This window comes from Lepidochelys olivacea (assembly GCF_965140295.1).
Source record: "Lepidochelys olivacea isolate rLepOli2 genome assembly, chromosome: 2".
Lineage (NCBI taxonomy): Eukaryota > Metazoa > Chordata > Testudines > Cheloniidae > Lepidochelys > Lepidochelys olivacea.
Window position 1 is genome coordinate 265,547,835 of NC_140412.1, and position 26,416 is coordinate 265,574,250.

The window sequence follows — 26,416 nt, forward strand, 5'->3', positions numbered from 1 at the left end:
GGGGCTCAGTGTTTACTCAGGCTGTTTGTTTATCGTTTTTACAGGGTGTGTAAAGCTCCAACCCAGCAGTTCCTGCACGTACCCTGGAGTTGTCTTCCTGCCTTACTTCCAGGTGGCTGGGGGAAAGGTTTTTTTTTTTTTCAGCAGAGAAATGTTCTGTGACACCATGTTACCACATGAATCTTTAACCAAATTCCCTGCCTCCCTCATTCAAACAATCCGCAGCAGGTGCAAATTGGCATAGATCTGTTGGAGTTAATGGAGTTGCACTGATTTTTCACTAGCTGACATGGCCCACATTCAGTGTATGTATATATGTGCGCATATATACATATGTGTCTGGGTCTAGGTACCTGCCCATATATATATGTATATGTAACATCAACAGACTCCGGTTGTGGGCAGGCAGGATCAAACCGGGGACTTCTGAAGCTCAGTGCATGAGTCTCTACTACATGAGCTAAAAACCATCTGCCTCTTAGCCGTGGCTGTAGCAGACTCATTAATCTCTAAGTGGTCTTGGTGCCACTAGATGGGACAGAGCACCACACCCAGGAGGTGTGTGGTTTATATGTCTAACATATATACCCCGTATAGTTATTCCTGTCGTCTCTGGAGGTTATACAGTTTGTTGTGAGTTACATTTTAATTGTGTCCTACTGTTTATTCCGGGAAAAGCTCCTTTTAGGCCCTCTGAAACTAACATAACATGCATGCACGTGTAGGTACTCAGATATATTCTTACTCCCTCTCTACACTGCCATTCCGAGTGATGCAAGCAGCTTGTTGCAGTCCTAAACCTACATTCTCTTTGTTGAAAAGAAAAATCCTCATAAGCTTTTATCTGGTCAGTTACAATAAAGCTGATCCCCTCCAGTTATCTGTATTCAGTATTATACAGTGGCTCAGGAAAATGAGATGTCTTAGGAGAAACGAGCATGTATTTTTTGCAATGCCCGAAAGCAGCCGGTTGAAATTTTCTAATGAAAAATTCTCTGGCTGAGAAATGGTCTCTCTTTAAAAAAACAAAAAACAAAACAAAAAAAAAAAACCTGTCATGAAAAATTGTCGGCTTACGATTTTTTAATGTTTTTCAATGTCTGTGGTTTATCATTTTTCAGTTTATTCCCTCTTTTCCATCTTTTTTGAAAATCATTTTTAAATGACGGGTGAAGGGGGAGGGAAAACAAAAAAATTATTATAATGATAAACAAACGTGGGGGGGGGGGGCGGAAAGTGGTAGAAAAAAACAAAAACAGACCCAAAAATGGTTCCTTTTGAACCCTGGAAAATGAAAACAACTTTTGAAACATTTTGTGAATTTTTTTCGTCCATTTTTTTTAACCAGCTCTTGTGTTAATTGCTTTACAAAACAACAACAATAATAATTAATAATACCTAGCTCTTATATAGCATGTTTCGTCTGCACCACAAAGCCACAATAAAGGAAAAGTTTCCCTAGCCTCTGTTTGCCAGAAGCTGGGAATGAGCGACAGAAGATGGATTACTTGATGATGACCTGTTCTGTTCATTTCTTCTGGGGCACCTGGCACTGGCCACTGTTGGAAGACAGGATCCTGGGCTAGATGGAGCTTTGGTCTGACCCAGTAGGGCCATTCTTATGTTCTTTAGTGAGGGTCAGAAACTGCTCTTAAATGTCACCTGAGACAGACTTAGGTATTCAACGAACAAAAGGTCTAATGGGGACAGGTAAGGCAAAGGTGCCAATAATAACATCATCCAGTTACTCAGGTCAGGCATGTTTGATATTTCTGTTTTAACAATATTTCCTGAGTGTATTCATGCACTTCCTGTTGTCGATAAGTGTAGAGTTGAGTCAATAAGTTGAATTCAACTTTCCATTAATTTTGACAGATGATTTTAAAGACAATGACAATTCTTTGCACTATTTAGTACTGTTCGTTCAAAAGTCTCAAATCCCTTCATAAACACAGCTTCCTAAACGCTAAACCTCAGTGCGGGACCAAAGTATTATTGTATCCATGTCACAGATGGACAAACGGAGGCATAGAGATAGTTAAGGTGTGATCCAGCTTCCATGAAAGTCAGCAGGAATCTTTCCACTGATTTCAACGGCAGCTGGTTTGGGCCCAGATCCACACAGGTATTTAGATCCCTAATGTCCACTGAAACCAATGGGCCTTAGGAGCCTAAATACCTTTTGTTGCATCTGGGCCTTGGTGTCTCAGTTACTTGATTCAAAATTGCAGCAAGTCAGAGGCTATGGAACCCAGGAGTCCTGATTCCCAGTTCAATAGTCTGATTACTGTGCATTAGCCTCATCAGTCTCCAGCATTTCTGTTGAACACGCTTGCTGGGAAATAATTGCCCACTTTGCTAGTTCAGAAGCACCAGTTTCCTTTCCATGCACAAAGTGAGGGGGGCTACCACTGAAGACAAATGTTAGAAGAGAAAGTGTAGCACAACCAGGCTTGGCAGAATTTGATTTTTAATTTTTTATCATTTCAGTGAATAATTTCTGTGTTTATTGTAAAGCATTTTCAAACTTTTTTTAATTTCAGTTTTCACAGTCGGGGTGTTCAGCTGTTTTTTAATCTTGCCATCAATTTCAGTTTTCACAGTTCCGGGACATTAAAGGGGGCAGACACAATCATTATTTAATGGCAGCAGACACTGAGAGCCAAAACCGTGAAAGCTTTATAACCGGTACAGCACAAATTGTCAATACCACATGTCACAATACGCAAAGTAAATATGCTTCAACCAAACATCAATGAGCAGTGTTTTTCTGTAAATTCTGCCTATCTGTACATTTTGATTATTGGTGATGGAAACATTTTTTTAGTTGGTTTTTGTGTGTATGGCGAAATCAACATTTACTGATGCGGGGGAAGGATAGCTCAGTGGTTTGAGCATCGGCCTGCTAAACTCAGAGTTGTGAGTTCAATCCTTGAGGGGGCCATTTAGGGATCTGGGGAAAAAATTGGGGATTGGTTCTTCTTCGAGCAGGGGGTTGGACTAGATGACCTCTTGTGGTCCCTTCCAAGCCTGATATTCTATGAAAAAGCTAATTCTGCCAAGCCTAGGTACAGCTCATGGAAATTGGGTATATATACCTATTCTGTCTTTAACTTGGCCCAATGGGATGTAGATCTCTGCTTTCTGCATGTCATGCCATGACACCGGCTCACTCTGTACTGCGACTTCAGTTTCCTATTGCTGCCACTCTGCCATCTTTCATCAGCACTAAATTAAATATAAGAAATCAATAGTTAAATTGTATGTCATTGTATGCCCTAAATTACCGGCATATTGAATCAGGCTCTGTCATCCCTAAACCCAAAGGGGAGAAAATTATTGAAGCTATTTTTTTAAAGGAATCCTGAGTTCTTCTTTAATCATATGAAAGCGTATGCATTCCAAAGAATAAATTGCTTGAATGACTGAAAGACGGTTGATGGCCTAGCTTTGATGTTAATGGAAGAACGTCATCTCTGTGATCTTGGAACATTTGTTGTGTCTTTCATAATGGAATGCTATCACAGATGAGGAGAAGGTGCTTTATTTCATTCTGTTTTCATTCCTGTAGAGTGCCTTTAGACCAGACACTGTATGTAGCGCTGAGAATCTAGCTCTGCTGGGAGTATCAGTCTTCAGTGCGGTAATTGCTAAAGAGGGAAAGCTGCCTGCTGCAACTCTGAAATTAAAACAGAGTGGGGCCCGTCTGTGTGTCTGTCTGCATTTGTTTTCCTTTCAAATGGGTTCTTGGGGCATGATCCTGAAAGGTTCTGAGCGGTCTGGCCCAGCTGGTCCTTTCCAGCAAAGTATTTAAGCAAGTGCTTAATTATAAACATGAACATAATCCCACGGAAGTTAATGGGACTACTCAGGTACTTAAAATTAAGCATGTGTTTAAGGACTTTCTTGGACTGGCGCAGAGAGCTCAGCACTTTGCGGGCTTGAGTCCTTACATACCATATATTGCTGCAAGCCAGTTTTGGATAGACTAGGCGAGTCTGAAGGGGTTTCTTCCCTACTTTCAAGGGAATGCTGAAAACTAGGGCCAGGTATACACTCCATCTTAAGGCAGCACAAGTTATGTCCCTTAGGGGTGAGAATAAGTCAGCCCCCTGAGTGACGTAAATTACACTGACCTAAGCGCTGGTGTGGACAGTGCAAGGTCAGCGGGAGAGCTTCTCCCGCCGACATAGTTACTGCCACTCACGGGGGCTGGAATAATTAAGCCGACGAGCTCGCTCTCTCCCATCCGCTTAGGGCATCTGCAGTAGCTCCACGACAGCATGCATCAGTGCAGGTGCTGTAGTCAGTTACCACGGCAGTCACGCTTCTCAGAGGAGAGGCTCAGCAGTTCTGAGCATGGACAGCACTTGGCTTCATCAGGTGTTGTTTGTACCAACCGGTGATAAGAAATAAAAGAACCTAGAAAGTGCTACACCAGAGCAGACCAGTTGTCCTCCTCGTCATGTGTCCTGTCTCTGGCAGTGGTCAGTTCCAGCTGCTTCGGAGGAAGGTGTAAGAACCCAGCCGTAAGCAGTTCTGTGATCACCTACCTCCAAGCAAAGTTTTTTCCCGGCCCCCATTAGCCTATAGCTTGGCTTCTGGCCTGAAGCATGAGGATTTGTGGTCCAAATCCAGATTGAGGCACTGAAATACCTTTGAAGGTCTGGGCCCAGAGCCCTTCCAGAACTGTGGAGGGAGTTGTGTTGTTTTGTTCTTTTCCAACCCTTGCTACTGTAGCTCTGGATAGTCTCACCATTAGAGCTGGTCAGATTGTTTCAAGGTTTGATAAATTTCAAAACAAATAAAACAGGATGAACATTGAGATGAAGGGTCAGAATTGAGTTTTCAAAATAAATTCCAAAAAAAAAAGGGGGGGGGAGGGAAATGTCTTGATGTGCCCCCCCTCCCTTTTTTTTTAACTACCCCTCCTCCATCCATATAGATGTCTTCTGAATCCTTTACGTTGGCTGTAGGATGATAGACTTTAACTGTAGATTATGGAGTGTGAGGTGTATAAAATTTAGTTTTTTCCAAAAACTGGACCCGATCTTTCCTCATTGGAAGCGATGACCAAACTCCCGCTGACTTAACTGGGAATGGGGCTGGCCTAAAGGAACCCTAATATCCAGCCACCCGTTTCTAGAAAGCCTGGGTAAACTGAAAAGGAGTACTTGTGGCACCTTAGAGACTAACAAAATTCCAGAGCCCTACCTAAAACCTGGGGGTGCTGCAGCACCCCGGCAAAACTCCAGTTCACAGAGCCCCCCACTCCCTCACTGCCCAGAGCCACCCCCAACCTACCCACAGACCCACTCTCCCACCCCCTACCACCCTGTGTCACTCACCAGCCCACTGCCGGCAGGAGCTGCTCATGCAGGCTGCAAGATGCTGTCTCCTCCTCAGCCAACCCTGTCCCCTGCCAGACCAGAGCAGCAAATTTTGAATTTATTTAGCACACAGCTGGGCTGTGGGTTGAGAACTGCTGTTCTTGACCAGGCCACTTATTCTTATCTGCCAGTAGAGGGCGCTCTTTCTATTAACTACCCCGCATACAGCAGGCTCCCCGAATGGCTGGTTGGGCCAAAAGCATTGATTAGTGCCCTGAACTTAATTCTAGCTGGGAGAAGGCCCTTTCCATGCCATGTACATCTGCGAGGCAGCCGGCACACTACAGTTCTGAGGGTGCCAGGGGACTATGTCGGTGCAGGCTCAGTGACTTCTCGTGTTTTCGCTTTTCTCCCGCAGATGGTTTCTGTCTGCCCGAGTGGGACGGCATTGGCTGCTGGCCCGAAGGCGTGCCGGGCAAAGTGGTGGCCATGCCATGTCCTGAGTACATCTATGACTTCAATCACAAAGGTAATAAAGCTCCTTCCCAAATGCCACGGGAACCTTCCAGCCTGCAGCAGGGAGGGATGCAGCTGAGGACTAGACAGCCGGTCGTTGGCCTAGGGAGACTTTCCCTTCTTGACTGGTGTCCCAGGTTTATACCCTGGCCCTTAAACAGTATCCCGGGAGTCACCCGTTAGTGCCTCCGGTGCTCTCATGTTGCCATAAGGGTGAATCATAGAATATCAGGGTTGGAAGGGACCTCAGGAGGTCATCTAGTCCAACCCCCTGCTCAAAGCAGGACCAATCCCCAATTTTTTTTGCCCCAGATCCCAAAATGGCCCCTTCAAGGATTGAGCTCACAACCCTGGGTTTAGCAGGCCAATGCTCAAACCACTGAGCCGTCCCTCCCCCGATGGTCTCAACACCTCCTAGACTGGGTCTTTGGGGTCTAGCAATCCTGGTGTGAGCATCAGGGCAGACTCCCGGTCAGGGACTTTCTTCCCCTTTCAGGGATCAATGCACGTCAGTATTTGCAGATTTTCACAGCCCACTGGACTACAGCATCTGGAAGCACTTAGGTTCGCATTGAGAAGCAGAGGTGAAGGTGGAGTTCATATTGGCTGAAGCCAGAGCTCCACCAAGCCAGACTGCTGCAGAATGCGTCTTGGCTCTGTGTCCCTTTGTATCTGACTCCCGAGTGAGAGCCCCTGTGTTGAGAGAACCTGTTCTCATCACAGGCACCTGACGCCTTCAAACCCTGGTTCTCCAGCTCGGGGCTTTTTGTTCTGCTTCCATGCAGGGAAGGGGAGAAAAGCAACTGGCTCTCGGAGTTCATCTTCAGTCACTGAGGTTCCCATTGACATGGTAGGGCCTGCCACTCAAATGTGTCGATTCCAGCCCAGTCAGCCTTAGTAGCTCAAACTCTTTGCCCTGATCGTCGATGGTGCAAGGACAATTAATTCTCACCCCACCCCCAAAGGTAGTGATGCAAAGCGGATGGGTGCGGGATCCTACAGACAGAGCATGAAAGTATTACAGAAAATTCCCACTGTTGTCACCAATGGCGGCTCCACTCCGACTCCTGAGAGCAGTGACCCTGTGACATTGGTCTGGCTGCTCTGCTCTCATTCCGCATTACAAAGGTGGAGCCGAGACCACAATGTGGCTATACTGTGTCTAATTTTTTTAATAAACAAAAAATCCTTGTGCCTGTTTCTCAGTTGCTCTGTACCTGAGCTGCGCGCAGGACTGGAGTTGGTGGGTAAAACCATTTTTATGCTCCCCCCATTCTGAGCTATGCAGGAGTCTGCTTGGACCCTGGTGCAAATAAAAGCAGCCTCAAGGCTGCTCTAACTTATGCATGCTTCCCAGAGCTCCCAGGAAGCAGAGACTAGCCATCGTGTAGTAGACTACATCCACAACCCTCCCACAGGCCCACTGTGGCCGAGACTGGGAGCTGGACCAGTGTAGAAACCTTATGCCAGAACTGCAGCTGTCAGGCAGGATTTTCTGCAGAACCACTTAAAGGCCCCTTTATGATACACAGAAGGGAAAGAACGATGGTCTAAGTGGATGGAGCACTGGAGTGGGGCAAAGGAGCACTGGGTTTTATTCATGGATTTGCCACAGGCACTCTGGCTGACCTTATTCTGTGCTGTATCTGAGTTCCCTCTTGGTAACAGGGGTGTGACAAAGGGAAAAAAAATCTGTTTCTGATTGGAAGGCACTAAGATCATACATAAGAAGTGATAAGGGCTAGAGACATAGAAAGATCCACTTGAACAAGCCCATTGCTTTTCAATTACTTTTTTTTTAACAACCATGCACATGTTTCCATGCTATTGGATTTTGAAAACCATTTTTCTGTCTTTCTTTTTTTACACCCCATATTTTGACCTACACTGTTTGATGGGTGCCCCTTTAAATCTGAGCATTTCTGTGTAGAACAAATGGCTGGGTTTCAAAGGTCAGCTGCGGTGGGAGATCCTCTGGGCTAAGCTGATCTGAAACAACTCCCTGCTCCCCCGCGGCTCCATGACAAGCCTCAGAGAGAGCAGATAAGGACAGGCTGATTATGGGTAGCTGAGTTGTAAGGACAGGTGGGTAAATTCTGTGGTTGAAGCATTGGGAAAGATACTTCTTCTGTTCTGCAGGACTGCAATCCGCTAAGCGTCATGTTGTCTGTTTTCTCGTTCCTTTTGTTAGGCCACGCCTATCGGCGGTGTGACGTGAATGGGAGCTGGGAGCTGGTGCCAGGCAACAACCGCACCTGGGCGAATTACAGTGAATGCGCCAAGTTCCTCACCAATGAAACCAGGGAGACGGTATGCCATGCTTGTCTGGAAACTGGGAACAGGGTGGGATCTGATCAGAACTAGCCAACAGAGCCTTCTGTTCTTAAACAGGCAATACCCTGATTCTGGAAAGATTCTCAATGTTTGTAGGTCCCAATTAAACCTTTCCCATTTGTTTCAGTGTGAAATTGCTTCACATCAAGGGGGCGGGGGTGGGCTGTTCTTCAAGACAGTCAGATGTTTGTCATGCACCCCTCAAAGTGGCCTGATCCATTTTCACTGGGGTCTGCGGGGGTCGGGGGGAAGCTGGAGGGCACTATGTGAAATTTCTTAAGAAGCTAAGAGCCGATAACCACACCTGATCACATCAGCCACGCTATCAGAGGCTCGTTCACCTGCACATCCACCAATGTGATATACGCCATCATGTGCCAGCAATGCCCCTCTGCCATGTACATTGGTCAAACTGGACAGTCTCTACGTAAAAGAATAAATGGACACAAATCAGATGTCAAGAATTATAACATTCAAAAACCAGTTGGAGAACACTTCAATCTCTCTGGTCATTCGATTACAGACCTAAAAGTTGCAATTCTTCAACAAAAAAACTTCAAAAACAGACTCCAACGAGAGACTGCTGAATTGGAATTAATTTGCAAACTGGATACCATTAACTTAGGCTTGAATAGAGACTGGGAGTGGATGGGTCATTACACAAAGTAAAACTATTTCCCCATATTTATTCCCTCCCACCCCCCACCGTTCCTCAGACGTTCTTGTCAACTGCTGGAAATGGCCCACCTTGATTATCACTACAAAAGGTTTCTTCCCCCTCCCCCACCCCCCGCCGTTCTCCGCTGGTAATATCTCACCTTAAGAGATCACTCTCCTTACAGTGTGTATGGTAACACCCATTGTTTCATGTTCTCAGTGTATATAAATCTCCCCACTGTATTTTCCACTGAATGCATCCAATGAAGTGAGCTGTAGCTCACGAAAGCTTGTGCTCAAATAAATTTGTTAGTCTCTAAGGCCCCACAAGTCCTCCTTTTCTTTTTGCGAATACAGACTAACACGGCTGATACTCTGAAACGCTTCTGGGGGGGCTCGTTCCATTCTAGTGGAGACCATCACCACCTGTGGGCAGGGATCTGCCCCCCCACGCCCCCTCAGGGGTCAGTCCTGGATACTATTCAATGTTTTCATTAATGACTTGGATAATGGAGTGGAGAGTACGCTTATAAAATTTGCAGGTGACACTAGGCTGGGACATGTTGCAGGCACTTGGGAGGACATTAGAAGTCAAAATGACCTGGACAAATTGGCGAATTGCGCTGAAATCAACAAGATGAAATTCAATAAAGACAAGTGCAAAGTATCACCCTTAGGAAGGAAAAGTCAAATGGATCACACAAAGTGGGGAGTAACTGGGTAGACGGAGGTACAGCTGGAAAGAATCTGGGGTTTATAGTGGATCATAAACGGAATATGAGCCAACAATGTGATGCAGTTGTGAAAAAGGCTGATATCATTCTGGGCTGTATTAACAGGAGTGTCGTATGTAAAACACGGGAGGTGATTGTCCCGCTCTGCTCAGGCCTGGTGCAGCCTCAGCTCGAAAGTCCAGAGGAGAGCAACAAAAATGATCAACGGTTTAGAAAACCTGACCTCTGAGGAAAGGTTAAAAAAGCGTGGCATGTTTAGTGAGAAAAGAAGACTGAAACAGGGTCTGATAACAGATTTAAATTATATTAAGGGCTGTTATAGAGAGGCTGGTGATCAGTTATTTTTCATATTCACTGAAGGTAGGACAAGAAGTGATGGCTTAATCTGCAGGAAGGAAGATTTAGGTTCGATATTAGGAAAAACTTTCTAACTCTAACGGTGGTTAAACTCTGGAACAGGCTTTCAAGGGAGGTTGTGGAATCCCCGTCACTGGAGGTTTTTTAAAACAGGTTGGACAAACCTGTCAGGGATGGTCTAGGTTTACTTGGTCCTGCCTCAGCGCGGGGGGTGGACATGATGACCTCTCGAGGTCCCTTCCTGCTCTACATTTCTGTGATTCTGTGCTTCCATGTTATACATCTCCTTGTGAGTTAGGGACTGTATCCTAGCTCTGTGAGGGAGGAGGGTTACCAGCTTTTCCCAGAAATTAAAATCAATGCGGGGTAGTTACTGCAGGTCCCGGGACAGGTAAACAACTCCAGAGAAGTACTCCACCCTGGGGGGAATTGCATAGCTTGGTTCAGACTGGGTTCAAGAGGCCTGAAGAGAGGCAGTTGATTGATGGAGAAGGGGAAGGCGGGGAGGGATGCAGAGAGAGGGCTGACATGGTCAAAGAGACAGGCTAAGAGAATGATCTTTGTAGCAGCATTCGGACTGGATCTGAACAGGGTGTTTGTCATGATCAAGGAGAAGGATGTTGCAAGGAGAAGGATGTCAGCTTCTGAGCTTTTGAGCCACAGCACTCTGCAGGTCTGGGAAAGGAGCTCCCAGAGTCACAGCAAAATGGAAGGTGGCATTAGTAGTTACCATGTGTTGTAAGGGACCATTCGAGGTAGAGTGGCCCATTTACACCTCTATCATAGGACAAAAAGCGGTGGGTAGTGGATTACAGATGCTTGTCATAAGCCATAAATCCAGTGTTTCTGTTCAGTTCAGGATTTTTAGTGTCTAGCAAAGTAATGAATTTAAGCTCCTAAGCTGGGTCTTTGGAAAGTGTTGTGCAGGTTTCCTTTGAGGACGGGGACTGACAGGTCAGATATGGAGTGATGGCTTTGTGCAAGCGAAATGTTAGAGATGTTATGCAGAAGAAATCTGCAAGATGTAGGTAGCCTCCTCCCTTTTCTCTCTGAGGTGCTTGCTATCACCGGTATTAGGAGTGGCTTCTCCCCTCACCTATGCATTCAAAACTAGGCAGGAGGATGTACTATATTTTAGGGAACAATCCTGCGCTGGCACGGAAATAGACTGCATGACCTCACCAGAATAAAGAGAGAACTGGAGAATCTAATTAAGGTATGTATTGTGGGCCCACCCCCGGTTACCATAGTATCTGAACACCTCATAGTCTTTAATGCTACTCCTATGAGGTAGGCAGGTGCTGTCCTCCCTGTTTTAGAGAGGGGAAACTGAGGCACAAAGAAGTCAGTCCAAAATCACACCGCGAGACAGTAGCAGGGCAGGGAATTGAACCTGCATCTGTGAACGCCTCGGTGACTGTGCTAACCACTCGGCCAGCCTTCCCCCCGTCCCCCATTAACATTCTCTTAGGAAGAGGCCCAGGGTGTAGATGCCATGCCCTCATTCCTCGCAATAGTACAGCCACTTCCCTTTCTTCCCCACAGAGTCAGAGCTTTGAGTACACAGCTGAGAACTGCCACACTGAGAGTGGATATGGGGAAGTGGGTCATCACACCGTTTACCATCTATATGCGTGAAGTTGCTACAGCTTCCAGGCAGCGGCCTCTGCCATGTGGCAATTCCCTGGGGTGAAGCCCAGCTGTGTATTTTGTAAATTGTCTGTTACTGCATTGGCAGTGTTTAATTCCAAAGTACCAGCGAACTGTGGGAAAGGCCTCAGGCAAACTTTAGCACCCAAATGACCCAGTTTATGCATACAACCCATTTTTTTTTTTCCTATTGATTTCACATCCTGGGCCTATGGAGGTGGAATTGACCAGGGTGGAGTGTGGCTCTGCCTAATGAGGAGTTAAACAGGTCACTCTGCACGGATCAGAAGAAAGGGACCGGTCAGGATTGCCTGGCTAGCTGGGTCTATTATTTCAAAGTCTGCCTCTTGCAGAGAAACAAGGTGGGTGAGGTAATAACTTTTATTGGCCCAGCTTCTGTTGGTGGAAAGAGACCAGCCTGTGAGCTACACAGAGCTCATCTTCAGGGCTGGGAAAGGTATGCAGGTATGTTCCACACAAGGTGGAACAGATTGTTTAGCATAAGTAGGTAACATGCTCAGACCCCTCTGCAGTCAGAGGACCAAAAAAAGGAGGGCTAGTAGTTTACAGGCTGTTCTAATAAGCCATAAATCCTGTGTCTTTTTCAAGACCATGATTTTTTGCATCTAGCAAAGGCATGAATTGATGCTCCCAGGCTTATCTTCCGAAGGTGCCGTGAGGGTTTCCTTTGAGGATGAGGCCTGAGAGTGTTTCAATGGGGAGGGCTTGTTTTGTGAAAAGTGTTTGCCCACGGGTGAGGCGGAGTTTTTGTCTTGGAGCGTTTTCCCTGTGTGAGTTCCTTCGAGAGCATAATGATGGTCTGTTTTCACCTGCACAGTTGTTATTGGGGCATTCAGCCCACTGGCTGAGGCACAGCACATGTTGTGATAGGTATGTGTAGCACCCAGGGATCTTGAAAGGTCTGTTTAGGGGATATTGATCATAGTAGCAGTGGAAGTATGGCTGCAGATTTTGCGTCCGTTGTTCTGGCAGGATCTGGCGCTGCTTTGAGTTGGTGGGTTCTGGTCTGTGGGGAGCTTGCTTCTGATGATGAGGTTTGGGAGTCTGTTTGAAGGCCAGAAGAGGGGGATTGGGAAAGATTTCTTTCAGGATGTGGTCCCCGTTGAGTATGGGTTGTAACTGTTTAATGATACCCTGTATGGGTTCCAGTGTGGGGTGGTAAAGACAGTCTCTCAAGCTTACACAGAGCTCTTCTTCAGATCACTTCTCTGGGTAAGCTTGAAAGCTTGTCTCTTTCACTGATAGAAGTTGGTCCAATAGAAGCTATTACCTCATCCACATGGTCTTTCTCATATCCTGGGACCAGCATGCCTACAATAACACTGCAAACAAAATTTATTATTATTCTTTTTCTCTGCTGGCGGAGAGTGGGGATTATAAGACTGCTGTGACAGGATTCCCAGGGTGCAGCCTGGGACTGTGGGACCCCTGTGCCCCCTGAACTCTCTTTAGCCTGTCTCTCACAATGCCTTGATAGTGACCAGCAGCAAACCCCTCCAGGTGCTATTATCACTCAGCACAACCGCATGTGAAGCCGCACGCCCAGCTAGACTGCATAAATGCTCCCAGAGCGACTCATGAATTGCACAAGGAAAAGCACCAGCCAAATCCCCCCATCTCCCAGCACTGTGCCTCAGGAATATACAGTCTTGAACTGTTCAAGATGGGCAATGCAAATGTATTAATTGGTTCACCACGTCATCAATGGAAAGTGGATATACACCAGCCTTTGCAGACCTGAGCAGATTACCAAACACTTCAGGCAAATTCACTGGTAAAGATAAACAGTTAAATGTATTGACTACAAAAGATAGATTTTAAGTAATTATAAGTGATAGGCAAAAAGTCAGAGTTAGTTACCAAAAGAAAAGAGAAAAGGAGTACTTGTGGCACCTTAGAGACTAACCAATTTATTTGAGCATAAGCTTTCATAGGCTACAGCTCACTTCAAGGTTATGCTCAGATAAATAGGTTAGTCTCTAAGGTGCCACAAGTACTCCTTTTCTTTTTGCGAATACAGACTAACACGGCTGCTACTCTGAAACCTGTCAAAAGAAAAGAAAATATAAGCATGCAATCTAAACTCTCAACCCAATTAGACTGGGCAACTACTAGACTAAGCAGTTTTTCTCACCCCACTGGATATTGCAGTTCATAGTACACAGATTTCACCCTTGAAATCTGGGCCAGTCTCCTCTGCTTAAGTCTTCTCAGTATCCTTGTTGCTTGCAGCATGGTTGGGGCAGGTGAAGAGCCAAGCATGGGGACCTGTGTTCTGTTTTATACCCTGTCCCATGTGCTTGGGGAATACAGATCCAGGCATATCTGGGGGGCATTGCTGAGTCTCCAGGCAAGGTTGAGCAATTCCTCTGGTGTGGCCTCATGCAGGTGAGTCATTGAATTGTAGCTCCCTTGCTGGACAATAGCTGTTGATGCATTGTCTGACACCTCACCCGGGCGTTGGTTACTTTCCTTGCTGTTGCCTCTGGGGAGCTAATATCTGTCTGATTCCCCAATTCACAGCATGTTTTAGTGACAACCATACAACACGATTCTCATAACTTCATGTGCATTAATGATATGCATATATGGGTCAAAAAATGACTTTCAGCAGATCATAACCTTCCCCCTGATACCTCACACAGCCTCCTTTATATGCAAGATCACAATTGTATATAAATGAGGAACATGAGGGTTACAGGGTGCTCCCCCACGGTACAGAATGTCACAATGGCAATATAGCCCTCCCATCTTTCATGCCCTCCATTGAGTCTGCAGAACTGGTAACAGTAAAGCCTGCTTCGACTGGTTCTGTAAGTATAGAGGTCAGGCAGATGGATTCTGCCAAGACAGATTCATCCCCTTTACAAAGAGAGGTTTCAGAGTAACAGCCGTGTTAGTCTGTATTCGCAAAAAGAAAAGGAGTACTTGTGGCACCTTAGAGACTAACCAATTTATTTGAGCATGAGCTTTCGTGAGCTACAGCTCACTTCATCGGATGCATACCGTGGAAACTGCAGCAGACTTTATATACACACAAACCAGCAGGACAGTGGGGTGGGAGGAGGTATTGTTTCATATTCTCTGTGTGTATATAAAGTCTGCTGCAGTTTCCACGGTATGCATCCGATGAAGTGAGCTGTAGCTCACGAAAGCTCATGCTCAAATAAATTGGTTAGTCTCTAAGGTGCCACAAGTACTCCTTTTCTTTCTACAAAGAGAGTCATGTTTTCTATTATTATTTTTTTTCCCACTGGGAGAACAGCATTTTTGTGTCGTCGGTAACAGCTGCACTTAACCAGCAATCGTCCGCTGAGGTTGTTGGGAGATTTAGAGAGAGATAGATGGACAAACATAGCCAATGGAAACCGAACACTAGAAAGTGTTGGAAAAACCTCCCTGTCTCTCTCTCTCTATAGATAGGTATTTGTTTAGGTTCTCTGTGTTCTCATTTTAGCTACCGCAGGGTAATGATATGGCTGGCCAAAGCAGCATCCAGAGGGGGGTGGAGAACGTTTGTGTCTCTTTCCCTTGCCCGGGATGATACAAATAGGATTATCTCACTTAGAGCTGTGAAGGATCTGATTTTTTTTTTTTAATTAGCAAAGTGTGCTAAAGCAATCGATGCCGGGAGGATTAACAGCTCCTAACTACCCAGCGAAGCAATTGCTTCAGCACTGTTTCCAAGGGGAATCGAAGTGCTGGTGCTGGTGAAAGGTGCTGGATTGACAGCCCTGTAAGGAGAGTGGTCACTTTGGATAAGCTATTACCAGCAGGAGAGTGAGTTTGTGTGTGTGGTTTTTGGAAAAAGGGGAGGGGGGGTGAGAAAACCTGGATTTGTGTTGGAAATGGCCCACCTTGATTATCATACACATTGTAAAGAGAGTGGTCACTTTGGATGGGCTATTACCAGCAGGAGAGTGAGTTTGTGTGTGTGGGGGCGGAGGGTGAGAAAACCTGGATTTGTGCTGGAAATGGCCCAACTTGATTATCATACACATTGTAAGGAGAGTGATCACTTTAGATAAGCTATTACCAGCAGGAGAGTGGGGTGGGAGGAGGTATTGTTTCACGGTCTCTGTGTATATAATGTCTTCTGCAGTTTCCACAGTATGCATCCGATGAAGTGAGCTGTAGCTCACGAAAGCTCATGCTCAACTAAATTGGTTAGTCTCTAAGGTGCCACAAGTACTCCTTTTCTTTTTGCGAATACAGACTAACACGGCTGTTACTCTGAAACCAGCCCTGAGACTGATGTCCTCTGTTTAGCTGCAGATCGGGAGTGGGCTGCCACCGGCTGCAGATAAAGTTTCCCCGCATGTCTCACTAATGTGCCAGGAACAGCCAATTTGGGATGAGGACAGATCTCCTGGGAGAGGGCAGATCTGTGAAGGAGCATGTAGACTCCATGCTGCTGAGGAAGGGGCCAGAGAGGCCCCATGTGCTGGGCTTGCCCCACCTCTCCGGCCCTGTCAATCCTGTATGGTAGGGAGGAAGCATTTAAAAAGGAGGAAACTGCAGTGAGCTGTGGGGAGAGCGATCACCCCAAGCAGGAAACGGCTGGAACGACTCCTGTAGCCGCTGATCTCCATCCAGGAGATCTCCAACCCTGTGGGAAGTGCAACCAACTTCCACGGTGAGCCCAAGTCAGCTACCCTGCTGGAAGGACGCCTAGAAAACGGCAGACTGCCCCAAAGTAAGAAGGTATTGCTGTCTTTCCCCCTTTGAGTTGGCTCCGCGAAGACGTTGTTTTCGGATGCATTGGAACATTTATTTTCCTTTCAATCCTCCATCGGAAGAGATGTAAGAGGGCCTGCAAAGGGTGGGGTCCCATTTGCAAGGAGTTAGAAATTGACTATAAGCCACCCCATGTAGATAACTGGGCATGGCCAGGGACTCCCGCCATCTGGTAGAAAAACCTACAGGAACTCTTTGACAGGCCCATAGGAAGAAGGGGTCCCAGGAGTTTGGCAAGTGAGAGGAGGGAGCTTCTTAAAGAGGTGTCCTAGTGGCATGATCATGGAGGTCCGAAGAGATTTCAGGGTGCCCTCCGTGGCTGTGCTGAAAGCTTCCCAGGCTCAGTGAGCTTGTGTCTCTTTATGCTAATGCTCTGTCTTTAAGAGCTGAGATAACCCTGCCCTTTGTCCAGCTGGTGGCCATAAAGGAGCCGCAGAGGAGCTAAACCAGGATGTGTGTGTCTCTCGTCACAGGCAGCCTGCTCAGAAAGACAGCCAGCCTCCAGCCCAACGGTCTGAGAGATCTCTGGCTTCCAGCCCGAGCACCCTGGCCATCCGGCTCCATTTTGTTTACTTTCCATCTGGCGTTTCAAGGAACTTGGGGAGTCAGGGTCATAGCTCAGCGGGCACTAGTCCCTCAAGGCACCCAGTGTGGTCAGAGAACCTGGGCTCGCTCTGGTGCAATTTGTTTGTTTCTTTGTTAACGGCAAGACAGACCCATCTCTGAGGTCCCGCGGCCTCATGTCAGGCTGTGCATGGCTAGCACGTCAGATGCTTTCATAGAATCATAGAATATCAGGGTTGGAAGGGACCCCAGAAGGTCATCTAGTCCAACCCCCCTTTCTCTTGGCCCCGGGTGCTGGTCTTACCTGGGGCACTCTCACTTTCACGCTGGTGCCCATCCGTAGCGCCTTGGATGTGGGCACTTTCCCTTTCACGCCAGCGTGCATTGGTAGCAACTCCAGCACTTGCGTGTTCGCCCTGGGGCACGTCAGTATCGCCTTGGAGACAGGATCGCTCAGGGGGATGGCAGCAGTAGGTAGCACATGATCACTTTCAGTTTCGCCTGGGTGGAGAGCAATGGCACCTGGCACATGGTCACTTTCACATGGGGACCCGTTGACAGCAATGCAGGGATCTTCCACCCAGTAACCAAAAGCAAACGGGCCTTGTGTCCTGCCAGATTCCCTTCTCCGCTAATGCTGTTAATCCTAGGCATGGCTTGTTTAGGAAGGACAAACCTTCCCGTTTTCAGGGATGAGATTGGAGAGAAGTGTGACTTAGACCCATTGAAAGGGAAACAGTGCGGGCTGGGAACATGGGTTCAGTTCTGCCTGGAAACACCATCCCAGCCACGTGGCCCATCAGAGGGCATGACCATAACCCAGCCAATCTTGTCTTCATCCACTGCCGCTTGTTTATAACGTGGTGGCTTCTCTGCTCCCAAGGAAATCGGAGTCCCATGCCAGGCCCGATGGGAAAAGCAGAGAGCATACAAGGGTTGCTTTATCTAAACCTCATTGTTTAAAGCAAAGTTGCTTTCCAGCTCCTTGGTATCATCTCAACAATGGCGTGATTTGTATGGCCTATGAAGTGGCTGAAGTAGAGGCTGTAGCTCACGAAAGCTTATGCTCAAATAAATTGGTTAGTCTCTAAGGTGCCACAAGTCCTCCTTTTCTTTTTGCGAATACAGACTAATAAGGAGCTACATAGGTGTTACAGATTTAACGGCCACACTTTATATTCCAGTGCTGGTTGTACACGGTTAATACCTGATGAACAGATGTTTTCATAAATGGTTAATCAATTCAGTCCAACAGCTCTATACATGTCATTTGGCCACTATAACACCTTCTACTGATGTGCTGATGGTCTATAACACAAGCTGCTTGTGTCTGGAACATCTGTTGATCATGGGAGAGGCAGTGTGGCCCAGTGGATAGAGAGTTGGACTCAGGAAACCTGAGTTCTATTCCCAGTTCTGTCACTGGCCTGCTGGGTGACCCTGAGCAAGTCACTTCCCTGCTCCAGGCCTCAGTTTGCTCATCTGTAAAATGGGGATAATGATACTGACCAGGTTTGCAAAGTGCTTTGAGATTTATGGAGGGAAAGTGCTGTGTAAGAGATGTGTGCGGAACTCATTGCCAGGGGATGTTGTGAAGGCCAAAAGTATAACTGAGTTCAAAAAAGAATTAGATAAGTTCACGGAGGATAGGTCCATCTATGGCTATTAGCCAAGATGGTCAGGGACAGAGCCCCATGCTTTGGATGTCCCTAAATCTCTGACTGCCAGATGCTGGGACTGGACCACAGGGGATCACTTGATAAATTGCCTCTGAAGCATCTGACACTGGCCACCTTCGGAAGACAGGATACTGGGCTAGGTGGACCATTGGTCTAACCCAGTATGGCTGTTCTTATGTACTGTTATTATTTATTAAGCATGTATAAATGGAACCTCAATAGCCCATGTGAACAATTGAATCACTGTTATTTGTATACTAAAGTTTCTTCTGAGCATCTCAAAGTACTTAACGAGTGCTAGCAAATTAAGCCTTACCCCTGTGAAGAGGGACTGTCTCCCCATTTGACGGATCAGGGGACTGACACGCAAGGGGCCAAAATGTTCAAACTTGGGCTCCTAAAACAGACACTTTGGGGGCCAGATCCCCAGCTAATGTCAGTCACTGTAGCTTCATGGAAAGCAGTGCAGTTATGCTAGTTTATACCAAACTGATGGACTGGTTCCTAAATCCCTATGTAGCAGATGGTCTGATTTGGGAGGTGCCAAGTATGCACAACTCCTATCCAAATCCATGGAGCCTGAGGGGTCTCAAGACTGGGGGGAGAGAGGCAGTTCCCGACTCCCATGGACTGTCTGTGGGAGTTGGGCAATTAGCTGCTCTTTGAAAATGGGCCCCATGGGCCAATTAAGTGTCTTTTTTTTTTAATGTTAAAACAAAGGCTAGGAATGGTGACAGCATTTCACTGGCATGGGTTGGCATTTGTGGCAGTCAAATGCAGTCCTCACTAGTTTTAAGCATGTAATTAACAATGTCTGAATCAACAGCTTTAACTGAGTCTGCAGATATATGGGCCAGTAAACCCTTTTTGAGCTTGCCCTTTATAATAACCATCCCATCTTACACAACTCATTAAAGACGGTTGGAGCCATTTCCTCTTCTTGACCGATCCCTTGGAGAGCTGTCTAAGGGCGTGGCCAGGTGGAATCGTTCCTCAGCCTCAGCCTGTAGCTGAATATCTCACATGCGGATATAGGATGATCCTGGCCTAAATTCACACCAGCGACTTGTCATTGTAGGGCCCTAGACTGAGGCGCCTCGAAGGGGCCTGCTTCAGAAAGCACTGAGCACCTGCCCTTTGAGCATCAGGCCTCTTCACGGCAACTGCCGTTGGGCATCCGAAAAATAAGGCCTCCTGGATCACTAGTCCGGTCTGCAAATGTCCTTCCCTGTCTGTCCCACACCAGATGCTCCAGATGCCTGCTCCTGGTGTTCCATTGGAAGACAGGGCACAGTGGGTGGTGATTTTAGTGGCTTGGTGTCTCTTCGTTGTGCCCAGTGTTATGCATGGTCCAGGAGCATAAAGCAATGTGAGACATCCTCAGACTCCCACGTGGCGGGTTGCGGGGCGGTGGGGAAAGCAGCCTCGGCAAAGCAGTTACTCCGAGTGGGCAGAGCCTTGATCCCACCTCTCCCCATGCACTGCCCAGGAGTCAAGCTTGTGTAGGTTACCTCCCGGAAGAGAAGAGACATGACTGTGGCTTTGGCATGGGCTGCACCGGCATGGCTTGGCACTAGGTGGTAGGAGACTGCTGCGGAAGGAATGGCTCCCAGACCGGGCAGGAGAGGCAGGGCCCAGACTGGAAGCACTTTGCATGGCTCGACTGCAAGCAGTTCAGCTGGCTCAAGGAGGAGCAGTGTCAGCTGGCACCAGGGAAAGAGCCCTGACTTTCTCCTGGGGGGATGGCCCCAAGGTACAGCATTGCCTGGCACAGCTCAGTGGAGGGAAGATCTCATGGGTAGAGCCATGCTCTTCCTCTCTTGCCAGAGGACAGAGCCGAGGTACAGGGCTACATTAGGGCTCGTTTGCTGGAAAGAAGATCAGGCATTGGCAGGAGCCGGTGGAGGCAGTGGCAGGGGGGCAGGTAGAGATGGGGCCACGGCGTGCCGCAATTCCACATCTCCCCCTCCCGGGATAACACACAGCAGGATGCATTGCTGCTGGGGGAAGTGGACAGGAGCCCATCAAACCCAGCAGCCTGGGATCCGTCCGCCCCGTTTGAATACACACCCAGTGCCCTCCGGCCTTTGCTATGCCACCTTGCAAGACAGTTGTCTGGGTGATGACAAGGTACCCAACCCTTTCTCCATGCGGGCACTGGCCGAAGCAGGCTTGCTTTGGCAATGCCCACAGCAGCATGCTAATTAGGCATGGCCAAGGCAGAGTTTAATTTGAAACAATCGCACCAGTGTGGCCCGCAGGGACATGATGGTTCCCTCACCCACCCGATCTCCATCCTCCCATCATCACCTAGCTCTTAGGCGAGGGAGGAGAGTAACATCTGTTTTGTGGCCTAAGCGAAGACAAACATGGCATGGCCCGGGTGCAGGAACATAACCATGGATGTGAAACCACTTTCATGGCCAAATAAATGCCAGAACAAATGCCACAATGCAAGCCACTGCTTGAGCTCTGGGCTGTGATCTACCGTCCTCGAGAGCTGGCCTTTCCCAGACCATTGCAGTTTGATCACAATATCTGGGGCTTTTCTGAAAGCTCCAGCTCCTGGAGTCAGGTGATTAGGTGAGAATCTTGGCTTTTATTTTGGAAAAAGGCTAAGTTTGTAGCCGTGATGGTTGTGGAGAAGAGCTTGAAAACACGAAGGCTCAAACCAGGAGGCAACTAAACAGAACCTCACGTTTATTATTTTTAAAACCCTTGTGATTTTTTTTAAATCAGTCTCGTGATTTGGGGGGACATGACTCGTGAGTGTCAGGCGGCTGGGGTTAGCAACGCTGAGCTGATCTATTAACAGTGTGTTCACAGTTGGACAGAGTGAGCACCAGGGAAAGAGCCTGGTGTATTGTACAGAGGGGAAGGATGGCCTAGTGGGTAGCAAACTGAAGTGGGATTTGGGCTACGCTGTGAATAGGAGCGGGGGCCTCAAAATCTCTCCCTATCCCCTTTTTTCCACACAGGAATGCCAATCCTTGCACTCCCCGAGCACAAGGACTGCTGCAAGCCAGTGATCGGATGGGGAGGAGCAAAGGATGGGGACATACCATCCTCTCCCCAAGCCGGGAGAGCTGGAGGGGAACAGTGCACTGTACTCTTTCATAGGCCATGCCGAGCAGCATCCTGGGAGCATCTGTCTTAAATCAGTGAGAGTGCTTCTGGGAGCTGCCTCTGGGGCAGTGTATCCCCGCCCCTCACCAACACACAAATCCCTCCCCACCCACATGGTTCAGCACTCAGTCAGGGGACTGTATTTTGCCCAGCAAGGGAATGGCTCCCGTGATCCAACAGGTCTCTTCCTACATGTCTGTGAGCCTAGCAATCTGTTTTCCCATGATGCCGCTGTGTTACCTGAACTTTATTTTGTTTCCTAGGCTTGCAAGTGTGTGTACATGTTTATGTGTGTGTGCAAGCATGTGGGTGTGTGTGTGTGCAAGCATGCGGGGGTGTGTGTGTGTGTGTGTGTGTGTGCGCACGAATGCATGTGTGTGTGTTCGGCTCCTCTGGGTCACCATCATTTCAAAGGAGGCCCCCATGTTGTTAAAGAGAAAAATTAACCATGCGCTTTAGAACATCTACTGGCCAATCAGAAGATCCCTTTCGGTAGCACACTCAGAGCTGCTACAATGTAGCCATTGTTTGATAGGGATGTGGGTGTTTCCGGTTAAAATTCTGAATGGGGAAGGAGAAAGGATTTTGGTCCGCTTGCTTGGCGTAGTAATTCTTCGCCACCATGATCCCGTCTTGGAGCACAAGCCATTGCGGTGGATGCAAGCACATGTTTCAGCACAGCTAGGATACCCAGCTTCATTGGGGAGAAGCAAGTTAGGGCTCGTACGGAGCCTGCTCTTTCGAATTGTGCAGTCTGCTTGTACGGCTTGCCTGCTGCAACCACTGCTTGAAAAACAAAAAAAGAACATTGGCAAGCCCAGCACTCCACCAGAGGAAACCACAAGGAAATGTTCCCAGAGCTGGGTATTCTGATGTAATAGGGCTTGAGGTTAGCATTCTAGTGTGGCATTTCTAGCCCCAGATCAAAATCAGAACTGTCATTCTGAGCCCAGCGTTACTAATGTTACTGAAACTCTGGGGTGGGAAGGGAGGAGGAAGAAAGATGCTGAATTGGTTGATTTCTTCCTGAGTTTATTTCTCCATTCAGAAGACGAAATGATGATCTGCCATGTTGGTAGATGTTTTAATCCTGCTAAAGCTGAGATTCAAACCTGCAACAGATATGTTCCTTCCTTGGGAGAATGGAGATAAGCCCCCAGCTTTTAAGGGAAGACTCCCTGCAATAGAAGGTTCCTTGAAGCTGTGACTTAGAAATTGGAGGTGAAAAAGACCTCTTACGTGTCTAGTCTGTACCCTTAATGCAAGATTGATCTCTAGAGATCCATGCAGTCTAAAGTGAGGAGGCCTTTCTGAGGAGACTTTTCAAAACAAAGTCTTGCATGAACAAGAAAGATCCTTAGGCACTTCTGGAAGAACAGGTGATTTCTCTTTGCATCCCTGGGCCAAATTTCTCCTCCTCGCATCTATGTGTTATGTGCTGATGCCCTCCACCCCAGAGCTGGTTATGTAACCCACACACCTTCTGGGTGTGGTGGTGTGTCCCATCTAGTGGTACCGAGACCACTTAGAGAGATAAAATGAGTCTGTTCTACAGCCTTAGCTAACAGCCAGCTTTTAGCTCATGCTGCAGAGGCTCATGCACTAAGCTCCCCATATCCCCAGTTCAATCCTGCCTGCCGATGACCAGGGTCTGTCGGCATTATAAGTAGGGGCTTGTCTGCGATTTCAGCTGAGAAGACTCTGAAGCTCGGGATGCGCTCTCTCAGCTGGGGGAAGTACGTAACCCACACACCTCCTGGGTGTTGTGTCCCATCTAGTGTCACCAAGTCCACTTAGAGAGAGAGAGAAAATGAGTCTGCTGTACAGCCTTAGCTAGCAGCGAGTTGGCTTTTAGCTCATGTGCTAGAGGCTCACGCACCAAGCTCCGGAGGTCTCCGGTTCAATCCCGCCCACCGACGACCAGGTCTGTAGGTATTACAGCTGCACATCAGTGGTGCTGCATATCCTGTGGGCTAAATCCTACACATCCTTAGTCAGGCAAATATCATAATGAAATCAATGGGAGTTTTGCCTGAGCAAGAGCCAACAAAGGACGTCAGGATTTGGCCAACAGTTTGCAACGCGCTTTGGGATCTTTGGGGATGAAAGATGCTGCATAAGTTCAATTTGACACAAATCATGACTCTCCTACAAAATTCACGGTAACCTTCGTTCACTAGGAAATAGGTGTAGCACTTCGCATGCTGTCCATGTACTCAGAAGACCACATGATATCCCGTTCCCATAAGCAGCCACTGCTTCTTTGCCCTTTGGGTTTCTGTTCTCCGCAGATACAAGAGCCTGACTCTTTATGCTGCTAGCATTGTTGGGTTACAATAAAGCAGAATTCATTCTAATTTGGCACTGTTTCCCCCCCCCATTATTTGTGCTGCAGGAGGTCTTTTATCGCCTCTATTTGATTTATACTGTTGGATACTCCATCTCTCTGGGATCCCTGACAGTTGCTGTCCTTATCCTGGGATACTTCAGGTAGGCGGCTCTGTTTTTCCTTTTGTGGGGGTATCAGTTTAATCACACAGATCACCTGGAGGAGACTGGAGGAGACTTAGGTTTTTGTCAATAACAAAGCTCCTCCTTTTTTGTGTGTGTTTCATCTATCAGACACAGGGGTTGTTTTACTATTTGCTGGTTGGGTTGTGTGTGATGCCACTCAAACACACCTCTTGGGGTTAGGTAGAACCCCTCCAAATGCTGACGTAATCACAGCAGGCAGACAGAGCTCAGAACCTAATGCCTCTGTTTGGAGAAAGGGTTACAAGCTGAACGGAGCACATGGAAGCAATGGCGCTGATTCTCTGGTCCCCTTGTGGTGCACAGGAAGCAGAAATAGACTATAAGCACCGAGGTAGGAATTCTCCCAGCGTGGGGGGCATAGAGCCAACAGAGCTGGATCCTACACCTTGTCCCTGCCAGGAGAGGCCTGGGCCGTTTTGCTGGCCAGGATGAAAAATGTTTTTGGTACTCCCGCGCTCATGGGGCGGAGCGAAACAAAGTGGCTGGCTAATTATTGGAGCAAAACTGGCCAATCACAGCAGAGCAAAAACAAATAATGAAATCAAGCTGAGTGACACAGCAGTCTGGCGCTCCTTAGAAGTGGCCGCTACCTTTACCTGCCCCTGAAATTGGTCCATCTTCCTGCAACCTCATCTGGGTGAGGAACCTGTACCATCCCCATCCTTTGAGGACCACAGCCAACGGGTGTAATTTAGAGCAGCCAACAGACTGCTGTAACCTGCACCCAGAGCTGGCTCTGGGCAGGGAACCCAGAAATCCCGAGTTCTGATTCTGGGCCACCCCTTGGGTTGTCACTGACGACTTAGTGGGCTGTGATCATGACAGGCAGTGTCAGCCAGCAGCGGTGGGAGTAACCTCTCCACACTGCTAACAGCAATGGTACAGCTGCAGACAGTCTCCCAGACAGCACAGAACTAGCCTGGGCTAAACCATGGATGTGCAGTACTGGGAATTGCACATGGGACCTTTGACTCTAAAAACACACAGGCCGCTCTCTGGGAAATGAAACGCTTTACGAATTTGCATGTCATCCTTGCTCAGGGGCCATGCAATCTTCTCCGTATCGTTCCAATTTTAGTATATGTGCTGAAGGAAGGCAGTTTTATTAACCTAGACAACAAAGGGAGCCCCATACGCATAGATCAGACACTCACACAGGCCAGTGCAACACGACAAGCTCAGACTGCTTTGGGACCGTGATGACATTTACATGAGCTATTCTGAGACCCATAGTGCAGCCCCTACATGGCCATGAATCTCCCATTCCTTTGGGTCTTTTCCAGGATAGATGCTTTGTTTCTTTTCGGAGACCTGGATAGCTTGTTAAAACATTTAATGCTGTACCTCTGGCCCATTGAATGGAAATTCTGATTAAGCTCAGGTCTTGCGCTGTCTCATGCTTCCTTCTGTTGATCATTGATAGAGAGCGGCTGTGCTCAGAGAAGTGACTGTATAAAAACAGCTTCCTCTTGCTTAGGAGAAATGTTCTCTCTAGTCGCCCAGAGATAGATTGACTTGCTATAGGGAGCAAAAATACACTTTATTTATTAGAGCTGGTCAAAATGTTTTGGCTGAAACAAGTTTTCTGCTGGAAAATGCTGTTTTGATGAAGCCAAATTTTCTCGCAAAATTGTATCTACTTCGACATTTCATTTTGGGAAAAAAGATTGGGGGGGGGGAACCATTTGAAAACATCAGATCTCCCCCTTCGACATGTTCAGAACAAACAGTTGAAAAAAGCACCACTTGGGGGTTTGAAATTTACTCTGTTTGGTATTAAACTTGGTATTCTTCAACCATTTCAAAAGGATGAACATAAAATTGTTGATTTGCCCCAGAACAATTTTTTTTATAGTGTGATTTAGCAATTTTAGTTGTTGAAATTTTGGCATTTTGTCCGAATTGGGGATGATTTGGGATGATCTTTTTGTTTTCAAAATCTCAATTTTTTTCACAGGACGGCAAATCCATTTCCCAGCCAGCTCTCTTTGCCCTGGAGAGCCAACACAACTACACAGGAGTGAGCTGGATTCTATTCTGGCTCACATGTCAGCAAGAGACTCATTAATTAAATTTCAGTTACAGGAACAAATCCTGCTCTTACTCAGACCTGTACAAATCCATTGAGCACTCTTTGTATCATAGGGGGCCTAAAGGCTTTAAATAGAGGAAAATA

General features: G+C 47.3%; 1 protein-coding gene across 3 annotated transcripts in view; it reads left to right on the forward strand.

Annotated features, from left to right (window-relative positions):
* Positions 1–26,416, forward strand: part of PTH1R (parathyroid hormone 1 receptor) — a 187,435-nt gene that overhangs the window by 118,052 nt on the left and 42,967 nt on the right. For all 3 annotated transcript variants that reach the window (XM_084620002.1, XM_084620004.1, XM_084620003.1), the window contains 3 exons: positions 5,749–5,859; positions 8,038–8,156; positions 24,101–24,195. In XM_084620002.1, coding sequence (XP_084476128.1) covers positions 5,749–5,859; positions 8,038–8,156; positions 24,101–24,195 — 325 coding nt within the window. The remainder of the gene's footprint in view (positions 1–5,748; positions 5,860–8,037; positions 8,157–24,100; positions 24,196–26,416) is intronic.